Here is an 11,385-nt window from a genome sequence, read left to right as displayed (position 1 = left end):
GTTTAATTACATGTTTACATGAACAGCCACCACTGTAAACAACATGTTTTTCACCAATAGACTATGCAATGCCACCCTCCGTAGGATCTATAATAATACAATAAAAAAAAAAAATTTATAAAAATATTTTAAAAAACGAACGTTCGAACGTTCGTTCGATAAACCCTGGCGAACGTTCGAACCCTAAAAGCAGGGTTCGGGGACAGCCTTAACACACACACACACACACACACACACACACACACACACACACACACACACACACACACACACACACACGTGTGTCTACACTGTAAAAAAAGAAAAAGTGTTGAAATAGCACAAAACGTGTTCTCCCTAACTAAACACATGTACCATGAAAAGTGTATGTTAATTAGCTTGAATGAAGTTAACTTTTCACCTGGATAACGTTGCTTTGTGGCTGAGGATTATCGTCTGCATTTCAGACCAAAATGGAGCAAATCATCACGTAAGTCAAACACTGTGAATGTATACTAATGTGCAAACAGATTGAAACTTTGAATATTTCTCGTATGAAGCACATTTCTCAGGGTGAATGTATTGTGAGCCGCCGCGCTCGTGCCCCTCGAGCCGTCTCGTGCCCCTCGAGGGACTATTAGGCAACAGAGGGGCTTGTCTCACTTCGCCAGTTTCTGACAAAAATGCGTCAAATTGGTTACTAATGTAAAAGATCGGATCGGGAAAGATCGGTATCGGTAGATACTCAAAATCACATGATCGGGATCGGATCGGGAGCAAAAAAAGGCGATCGGGACATCCCTAGCCATGATGTCTCTGAAGAGACAGCGAACAGTCCCTTTTCATGGTTGAATATGATTAGTGACATGAACATGACATGATTACCCCATTTAACAGTGTACCCCACATCACTGAAGGTGTCTGGACCCTACCTTACACACACACAAAAAACTCTAACCCTAAATAACCTTACTGTCATGCACTTGTCCTAATAAATTAACCTACACTGTAGCACTCAACACTGAACATTGTTACTCAGCTGAGTTGTACCCTTCCTGATGACTTGTCGTACAGAACTTGTAAGTCGCTTTGGATAAAAGAGTCAGTTAAATGACTAAATGTAATAAATGTAAATGTACCTTCACAGGATGACCCCTTTAACAGTGTACCCCACATCACTGGAAGACCTTACCTTCACATGATGACCTTTAACCTTTAACAGTGTACCCCACATCACTGAAAGACCTTACCTTCGCAGGATGACCTTTAACCTTTAACCCTGTACCCCACATCACTGAAGGACCTTACCTTCACAGGACAGGCCGTGGGACGTGACCCCGGACAGCGCCTCTCTGCAGACGTTGCAGAAGGTGGGTCTGGCGTGGGAGCAGGCGTACCAGTTGTGCATCCCGGAGAAGTGCTCCATGTTAAACTGGCTGGCCTGGGGGGGGGGGGGGGAAATGCTCCATGTTAAACTGGCTGGCCTGGGGGGGGGGGGGGGGATACACTGGGATAAGACAATGTCATCAGTGTTCCAGTGTTCTATGACCGGCCCTGGGGATGGGAGAATATAGAGGACACTTAAATAGAGACGCCCTCACATTGTAACGGTACGGTGTGCACTGGAACACTTAAATAGAGACGCCCTCACATTGTAACGGTACGGTGTGCACTGGAACACTTAAATAGAGACGCCCTCACGACGACGCAAATTTGGAAAAAGCCACGACTGACTTGATTGCAAAGAAAAGTTCAACCCCACGAGGGCAGCAGCTCTCTTCACCTTAACGTCCGTCGGTTGAATCTCACAAAAGATATAAATCTAGCATCAAAGAGCGGAACACACACTGGATACGGTGGGATGAAGAGGAGCGAGGGATGAAGAGGAACGAGGGATGAAGAGGAGCGAGGGATGATGAAAGGACACAAGGGCGAAGATTAAAACACATACAAAGGAACGAAACGTGGGTTTTAATCTGATCAAAGACGGAGAGTTAGAGGTATGAGGTGTGGACGGATGACACGGAGGGGGGGGGGGTAGATGAAAGATGGGAAGGAGGAAGGAAAGAGAGGATGAAAGGGAGGGGGGGTGCTTACCTCGCAGGTTTCCCACTTCTGGACGGACTTGAGCGCCGTGGTCCAGTCCTCCATCTCTTTCCTGCTCTCGGCGCAGAGCATCAGCTTACGGAACGGAGTGATGACCTGGGTGGAGAGAGAGGGAGAGAGAGGGAGGGAGGGAGGGAGAGAGACAGAGAGAGAGACAGAGAGAGAGAGAGACAGAGAGAGAGAGGGAGAGAGAGAGAGGGAGAGATAGAGAGAGGGGGAGGGAGAGATATAGATAGAGATAGAGAGAGAGAGAGAGAGAGAGAGAGAGAGAGAGAGAGAGAGAGAGAGAGAGAGAGAGAGAGAGAGAGAGAGAGAGAGAGAGAGAGGGGGGGGGAGGATTAGGGGAGATCATAAAAGTTTGAAAGGGAGTGCGGGGGGAAGAGAAGAGGTCACCTTTCAACTATAAAAAGAAAAAGAACGGAATCAGAAGCTGTATCTATATCTGATCCAGAAACAGATCTATGAACCACATTTGACATATTATACTGGCACCTATGAATGAACAACCATCACAGTCCTTTTAAACTCTAAAACCCAACAGATCCAGTCAATTAGCTACTCATAGTAGCTCTTTCAATTTGGTGACATCATTTTTGTGAAGTTAAATTAAGTTGAACCTTTATCAATCCCCGTGGGGGAAATTCCTCCTCTGCATTTGACCCATCCTGACTATTTTAGGAGTAGTGGACACGCCAGGGGACCAACTCCCAGTTGTAGTGCTGCTACCTTGCTCAAGGGCGACGGCAGGAAACCTAGCATGTCTTTTAAAACTTGACTAACCTTCTGTAGTGTGGTAGTGAAAGGTTAACCTTCTGTAGTGTGGTAGTGAAAGGTTAACCTTCTGTAGTGTGGTAGTGAAAGGGTTAACCTTCTGTAGTGTGGTAGTGAAAGGTTAACCGTCTGTAGTGTGGTAGTGAAAGGGTTAACCTTCTGTAGTGTGGTAGTGAAAGGGTTAACCTTATGTAGTGTGGTAGTGAAAGGTTAACCTTCTGTAGCGTGGTAGTGAAAGGTTAACCTTCTGTAGTGTGGTAGTGAAAGGTTAACCTTCTGTATTGTGGTAGTGAAAGGGTTAACCTTCTGTAGTGTGGTAGTGACAGGTTAACCTTCTGTAGTGTGGTAGTGAAATGGTTAACCTTCTGTAGTGTGGTAGTGAAATGGTTAACATTCTGTAGTGTGGTAGTGAAAGGTTAACCTTCTGTAGCGTGGTAGTGAAAGGTTAACCTTATGTAGTGTGGTAGTGAAAGGTTAACCTTATGTAGTGTGGTAGTGAAAGGTTAACCTTCTGTAGTGTGGTAGTGAAAAGGTTATCCATCTGTAGTGTGGTAGTGAAAGGTTAACCGTCTGTAGTGTGGTAGTGAAAGGGTTAACCTTCTGTAGTGTGGTAGTGACAGGTTAACCTTCTGTAGTGTGGTAGTGAAAGGTTAACCTTATGTAGTGTGGTAGTGAAAGGGTTAACCTTATGTAGTGTGGTTGTGACAGGTTAACCTTCTGTAGTGTGGTAGTGAAAGGTTAACCTTCTGTAGTGTGGTAGTGACAGGTTAACCTTCTGTAGTGTGGTAGTGAAAGGGTTAACCTTCTGCAGTGTGATAGTGAAAGGGTTAACCTTCTGTAGTGTGGTAGTGAAAGCGTTAACCTTCTGTAGTGTGGTAGTGAACGGGTTAACCTTCTGTAGTGTGGTAGTGAACGGTTAACCTTCTGTAGTGTGGTAGTGAAAGGTTAACCGTCTGTAGTGTGGTAGTGAAAGGGTTAACATTATGTAGTGTGGTAGTGAAAGGTTAACCTTCTGTAGCGTGGTAGTGAAAGGTTAACCTTATGTAGTGTGGTAGTGAAAGGTTAACCTTCTGTATTGTGGTAGTGAAAGGGTTAACCTTCTGTAGTGTGGTAGTGACAGGTTAACCTGATGTAGAGTGGTAGTGAAAGGGTTAACCTTCTGTAGTGTGGTAGTGAAATGGTTAACCTTCTGTAGTGTGGTAGTGAAAGGGTTAACCTTCTGTAGTGTGGTAGTGAAAGGGTTAACCTTATGTAGTGTGGTAGTGAAAGGTTAACCTTCTGTAGTGTGGTAGTGAAATGTTAACCTTATGTAGTGTGGTAGTGAAAGGGTTAACCTTATGCAGTGTGGTAGTGAAAGGGTTAACCTTATGTAGTGTGGTAGTGAAATGTTAACCGTTTGTAGTGTGGTAGTGAAAGGGTTAACCTTCTGTAGTGTGGTAGTGAACGGGTTAACCTTCTGTAGTGTGGTAGTGGAAGGTTAACCTTCTGAGGTGTGGTAGTGAAAGGTTAACCGTATGTAGTGTGGTAGTGAAATGGTTAACCTTCTGTAGTGTGGTAGTGAAAGGGTTAACCTTCTGTAGTGTGGTAGTGCAAGGGTTAACTTTCTGTAGTGTGGTAATGAAAGGTTAACCTTCTGTAGTGTGGTAGTGAAAGGTTAACCATCTGTAGTGTGGTAGTGAAAGGTTAACCTTCTGTAGTGTGGTAGTGAAAGGGTTAACCTTCTGTAGTGTGGTAGTGACAGGTTAACCTTCTGTATTGTGGTAGTGAAAGGGTTAACCTTCTGTAGTGTGGTAGTGACAGGTTAACCTTCTGTAGTGTGGTAGTGAAATGGTTAACCTTCTGTAGTGTGGCAGTGAAATGGTTAACCTTATGTAGTGTGGTAGTGAAAGGTTAACCTTCTGTAGTGTGGTAGTGAAAGGTTAACCTTCTGTAGTGTGGTAGTGAAAGGGTGAACCTTCTGTAGTGTGGTAGTGACAGGTTAACCTTATGTAGTGTGGTAGTGAAAGGGTTCACCTTATGTAGTGTGGTAGTGAAAGGTTAACCGTCTGTAGTGTGGTAGTGAAAGGGTTAACCTTCTGTAGTGTGGTAGTGAACAGGTTAACCTTCTGTAGTGTGGTAGTGAAAGGTTAACCTTCTGAGGTGTGGTAGTGAAAGGTTAATCGTCTGTAGTGTGGTAGTGAAAGGGTTAACCTTCTGTAGTGTGGTAGTGAAAGGGTTAACATGCTGCAGTGTGGTAGTGAAAGGGTTAACCTTCTGTAGTGTGGTAGTGAAAGGTTATCCATCTGTAGTGTGGTAGTGAAAGGTTAACCTTCTGTAGTGTGGTAGTGAAAGGGTTAACCTTCTGTAGTGTGGTAGTGACATGTTAACCTTCTGTAGTGTGGTAGTGAAAGGTTAACCTTATGTAGTGTGGTAGTGAAAGGGTTAACCTTATGTAGTGTGGTTGTGACAGGTTAACCTTCTGTAGTGTGGTAGTGAAAGGTTAAACTTCTGTAGTGTGGTAGTGACAGGTTAACCTTCTGTAGTGTGGTAGTGAAAGGGTTAACCTTCTGCAGTGTGATAGTGAAAGGGTTAACCTTCTGTAGTGTGGTAGTGAAAGTGTTAACCTTCTGTAGTGTGGTAGTGAACGGGTTAACCTTCTGTAGTGTGGTAGTGAACGGTTAACCTTCTGTAGTGTGGTAGTGAAAGGTTAACCGTCTGTAGTGTGGTAGTGAAAGGTTAACCTTCTGTAGTGTGGTAGTGAAAGGGTTAACCTTCTGCAGTGTGATAGTGAAAGGGTTAACCTTCTGTAGTGTGGTAGTGAAAGGGTTAACCTTCTGTAGTGTGGTAGTGAACGGGTTAACCTTCTGTAGTGTGGTAGTGAACGGTTAACCTTCTGTAGTGTGGTAGTGAAAGGTTAACCGTCTGTAGTGTGGTAGTGAAAGGTTAACCTTCTGTAGTGTGGTAGTGAAAGGGTTCAAAAAATAAAAGAAAGAAAATGGCAGATCGCCGTGGTTACCGTGAAGCTGTTGTTGATGTTCTTAGTGCTGGTTTCTGCCACGCTGGCATCCGATAGGTCCACCTCGTCAAAGATCAGAGACTGGGAAGAAAGGAAAAAAACACCGTAAGATGAACTTGTTTTGTCACACCAGTGTTTACCCAGGGTAGGCTAGCCACACCGTTTCAATTCATTTGTGCTAAACTAGGCTAGCTTGCAGCCAGATGGCTCTCTACTGAATGCACAGAGAGGAAATCAGTATCTATGTTCTTGTCTGACTCTGGAGAAGACGGTAAGTGCATTTCCCAAAATGTTAGCGTGTTCCTTTAAAGGAAAGCAACAGCGCAGAACAACATACATCTCCTTCAGCCTCAGGTGCATTATATAGGTGTCAGGGCTATGGATGGGAAATAACAACTTTGTGGGAATATCTCCATTTTCCCCAAATTTGGATTTCAGGATTCACTATGTCAAAAACTGAGAATATATATCCGAGATACATCTTTTTGAAATCTGAAAAGAATTGTGGGATGTCTCTCCGTTGGCTCACAGCCTCCCCCATTAACTGTTTTCAATTTTCAAAAATGTCACTCACCCTGGGATTGATAACATCCTTTTGACTCAGCGAACCCCGAAATCCTGACGTCTTTGCAAACTGGTAATATCCGGTTTCCAATCTCTGACACACCCAGCCCCCTCCCCCTCCCCAAACACACCAGCCCCCTCCCCAAACACCCAGCCCCCTCCCCAAACACCCAGCCCCCTCCCCAAACACAAACACACCGTAAGGGAGACCACATCACACCAATGTACAGTTTCTACGTCTAATGTATATACTCTTTTCTTTCTGGACTCTTTTTGTATCAGAAAACAGTACTGTAATTGCAAATCTGGTATGTCATAAATGTATAGATGTAGCAGTACTGTCTATCGGTATGTCATGTATGTCACATATGTTACGATGAATTGAAAATGGGGGACCCTGATGTAAACAAGACGAAAGTCTTTCTCTGGTCTGCATCCCCTTAACAATTGTATGTATTGAGCTGTACTGTACTGTACCCATTCTGCAATCTGTTAATAAAGTTTTCAATCAATCAATCAATCAATCAATCAATCACCCCTGTCCTTGCCTCCCTTCATTGGCTAACACAGGATAGATTTTAAGGTTCTCCTATTTGTTTTTAAAGCCCTTAATGGTCAGCCCCCCTCCTACATCTCAGACCGCCTATCCCCCTATTCCAACACCAGGTCCCTCAGGTCAGCCGATCAGAGGCTCCTGACAGTCCCAAGCTCAGGGGGCGCCGTGCCTTTGCTGTCGCAGCCCCTGAACTATGGAACAGCATCCCCACCTCCATTAGGCTCGTCCCCTCGATAGATGCCTTCAAATCTAGACTCAAAAACCCACTTCCACTCATTAGCTTTTAGCATTATTACCCGATGTTCACTGACTCATGCCCTGTTTGATTGTGTGTCCTCCCGTAAAACTGAGATGTGATATGTTGTCTAGATCAGGGGTTCTCAAACTTTTTTATACCACAACCCCATTTAAAAAAAAATTTATTTACTTAATGTATTGTGTAATTTCAACGTGGAATTAAGGAATATCAAAATAAAAGCACACGTTGTTGAACTTGATCATGCATATTTATTAGAACATTTTATTACAGCACTATGTTATCAATACACATTTATAAAACGAGGCATATTTCGCTTAAATATGTTGCCAGAACATAATAATATATATAAAGAACCCTAACCCTTTTAAAAAAGATTTTATAAAAATGTTTTACTTGCCAATGCACTGTCACCTACCCACGACCCCACTTTGGGTCGCAACCTGTAGTTTGAGAACCGCTGGTCTAGGTGTATCTATGTGTAGTGTGCACTTGAAGCTGCATTCAACATTCAAGTTGCACTTGAATGTACAGACTGGAGTGTGTTCCGTGATAACACAGATAACATTAATGACTCCTGTTAAGCCTTAAAGTCCCCCTATAGGGGGACCCTGCTTTTCTTTATCATAAATCGATCAATAGAGACCGTATTAGAGCCCCAATTATCATATCATGGGGTATCATTGGCTACAACCCTGTCCAAACATTTTTGAGATCGCCAAATGATTTCGGTCGGGGGTGGTAATGTGTACTTTGGTGCACGCCTCACATATTGGCATGTAACTCGAGAACCACTGAACAGATTTGTCACCTGAAAGGGCAATTGACAGGCAACAAATAGGGCTTTAATTCTATCTATATATTGTATCAAAAGAAATGCACACCTGAGCCGCTAGAGGTCAGCAAAGTGGCGCATCCTCATGAGGGCCCACATTTTATAATTTTTTTGCCAAGAGTAAAGACCATAACCCTATCAAAACAGCAGTCAAAGTGTATATTTTCATTTTTACCTATGTTTTGTACGATTTACAGAAAATAATAATTTATCGGAAAAATGCTAATTATATCTCTTTTATCGTAAAACCGTGAGGAAATGACTAAATCCAGATTTAACCCTGCCATTGGAAAGAGGAGCCTTTTCCCTATCCATAGATGTATGATTTGGCCATAATACGGTCAAGGTCAAGTTCAAGGTAAAATATGAATTTATAATTAAAATCGATTATCATTTATTACTGTATCTACAAATCCTTCTGTTTAATGACTACACGGAAACAGTGCTGGACTTTGTTTGTGCTTTGGTGAAAGAAACAATCCCCACTACCACAATTAGAGTTTACCAAAACCAAAAGCCCTGGGTAGACAAATCCGTCCGCGAAGCTCTGAAGGCGCGCACCTCAGCCTACAACGCCGGGCTTGTGGCAGGTAACATGAATGACCACAAGGTGGCAAGATACAATGTTAGGAGGGCAGTAATAGAAGCAAAAAGGCGCTACAGGGATACAATTGAACTTCAATATGAACAGGCTGACTCTAGAGCTATGTGGCAGGGCATCAGAATGATGACAGATTACAAAGGCACCTCCCTCAAACTGAACAGTGACATCTCCTTAGCAAATGATTTCAATACCTTCTATGCGAGGTTTGAGGCTGGGAATAACAGCACCAGCCTACAAACCACTGCAATGAAGGGGGGGGGGGGGGTGCTGCTGATGGAGATTCAGTGTTCAGGGTAACAGAACATGAGGTGAGGAGAAAAGTGAATATCAGGAAGGCAGCAGGACCGGACGGTATCCCCGGCCGCGTCCTAAAAGTCTGTGCCGACCAACTGGCCCCGGTATTCACTGACATATTTAACCTGTCCTTAGAACAGGCTGTCATCCCCACCTGTCTGAAGAAGTCCACCATTATCCCTGTACCCAAAAAATCCAAGCCTGCTTGCCTCAACGACTACCGCCCTGTAGCTCTCACCTCCATAGCCATGAAGTGCTTTGAGAAGCTAGTGAAGAGCTACATCTGCTCCTCCCTCCCCATCAACCTGGACCCCCTGCAATTTGCATACCGCCCCAACAGGTCCACGGAGGACGCCATAGCCCATGTGCTGCACACAGCAGCATCACACCTGGACAAGAGGCAGGGGAACTATGTGAGAATGCTATTCATCGACTACAGCTCAGCATTCAATACCATAGTCCCCTCCAAACTCATAGCCAAGCTCAGGGACCTGGGCTTGAACTATGACCTCTGCCAGTGGGTCTTGGACTTCCTGACGGGCAGACCCCAGGTGGTGAGAGCAGGCAACTGCACCTCCTCATCCATCACTCTCAACATAGGGGCCCCCCAGGGCTGTGTTCTGAGTCCCCTCCTCTACTCCCTGTACACACATGATTGTGTGGCACAGCAGAACAACAACACAATCATCAAATTTGCTGACGACACAGTAGTGGTGGGCCTGATCTCTGCAAACGACGAGAGGGCCTACCTGGAAGAGGTAAAGGTTCTAGCGGGATGGTGTCAAGAGAACAGCCTCTCCCTGAACGTCAGCAAAACAAAGGAGATGATATGAGTCCACATATACGAGGACTTGACATTGACCACACACATTGACAGTGTTATCAAGAAGGCATGGCAGCGCCTCTACTTCCTTAGGCGCTTAAGAAAGTTCAACATGAGTCAGAAGATCCTCAAGAACTTCTACTCATGCACAATAAAGAGCATCCTCACTGGCAATATCACCTCCTGGTTTGGGAATAGCACCGCACAAGATCACAGCAGACTACAGAGAGTGGCCCGTTCAGCCGAATGCACAATTGGAGGGGGGCTTCCCACTCTCCAAGACATTTACAACAAGCGGTGCATGGGCAAGGCTAAGAGAATAATCAAAGTCTCCAGCCACCCAAACAACTGCCTCTTTGAACTGCTGCGGTCATGCAAGCGATACCGGAGTCTCATGGCAAGCACAGAGAGACTCAGAAGGAGCTTCTATCCCCAGGCCATCAGGATGCTCAATGAACAATGATTGCTCAATGAACAATGATTGAACAATGAACAATAACAGGCCAGCAACACACCCACAAGACACACACACACACTCACTTTAAATAAACAACACACTGTAGCACCCACTTTATCACACTTTTACACTTTATATTTATATTATTGGTAAGGGAATTGCACATCTCTCATTCCTTATTCCTTATTGCACCTCACCACCACAACGGTGGCACCACAAGCTAAGCTATACCTCACCATTTTTGTACCAGATGTACATACTGTATATAGAGGTATACTGAACAATTGTTGTTTACACTTGGGTTTACTTGACTTCTTGACTTTCTATTTTTTTTACTTATTATACTTATTTATACTATCTTATTATTATCTAGCACACTCTCAGGAGCGAAACAGAAAGAAACATTTCATGCAAAGTATTCTGTATTTCTGTATGACAAATAATAAAGAAACTTGAACTTGAACTTGTATCTACCCTCTGTACATGTGTCATGTTTAAATGTGATCTATAAATCTGATTGATTGATTGATTGATTGAGAGGTCTGAACTGTGACGCGTCACACGATACCTTGGAGTCCTTGGCGTAGTAGAGCGTTCGGCCTCGCAGTTTGAAATACCTCCTCTTCCACCTCTGAAAGGAACTGGTCTGTTTCAGCAGCATGCCCTCCTTCACACTTTTCTAGAGAGAGAGAGAGAGAGAGAGAGAGAGAGAGAGAGAGAGAGAGAGAGAGGGGAAGAGAGGGGGTTAGAGAGGTACTGTATGGTACTGTATGTTTGTGTGTTCGTTTCTATGGACATCTTTAAAGTGACAACAACAGCATCCTAACCCACGTTCACCGCCATGTTGCAATGTTATTGCTAATGCAATAACTGACAGGAAGTACACTTCACACTGTTCCCTAGCAACAGCATTCCAGTGACACCGTCTATTGATCCTAGTGTGTGTGTGTGTGTGTGTGTGTCTGTGTGTGTACGTGTCTGTGTGTGTGTGTGTGTCTGTGTATGTGTGTGTCTCTGTGTATGTGTGTCTGTGTGTGTGTGTCTCTGTGTGTGTTATATTGTACCTAAATTGTACCTCATCCCACTTCTGCTTTGCACTGTATAGTATATTGTATGGTAACTCAGTTACTTCTACTCTACATTGA

At 44.1% G+C, this 11,385-nt stretch overlaps 1 protein-coding gene across 1 annotated transcript; it reads right to left on the bottom strand.

Annotated features, from left to right (window-relative positions):
- Positions 1-1,287: 1,287 nt before the first annotated feature.
- On the bottom strand, positions 1,288-10,915 carry LOC311248305 (diacylglycerol kinase eta-like; the record flags this gene model as incomplete). Its single annotated transcript, XM_084339210.1, has 4 exons — positions 10,809-10,915; positions 5,852-5,932; positions 2,077-2,181; positions 1,288-1,420 (listed from the first exon to the last, which is right to left on the bottom strand). Coding segments are annotated over exons 1-4 (412 nt in total), but the record flags the coding sequence as incomplete, so codon positions are not given.
- Between the last annotated feature and the right edge of the window lie 470 nt (positions 10,916-11,385).

This window comes from Notolepis coatsorum, assembly GCF_963971535.1.
Source record: "Notolepis coatsorum genome assembly, contig: SCAFFOLD_2526, whole genome shotgun sequence".
In the NCBI taxonomy this organism is placed as follows: domain Eukaryota; kingdom Metazoa; phylum Chordata; class Actinopteri; order Aulopiformes; family Paralepididae; genus Notolepis; species Notolepis coatsorum.
Note: the sequence above shows the minus strand (reverse complement) of the source record. Positions and strands in the feature narration are given on the sequence as shown.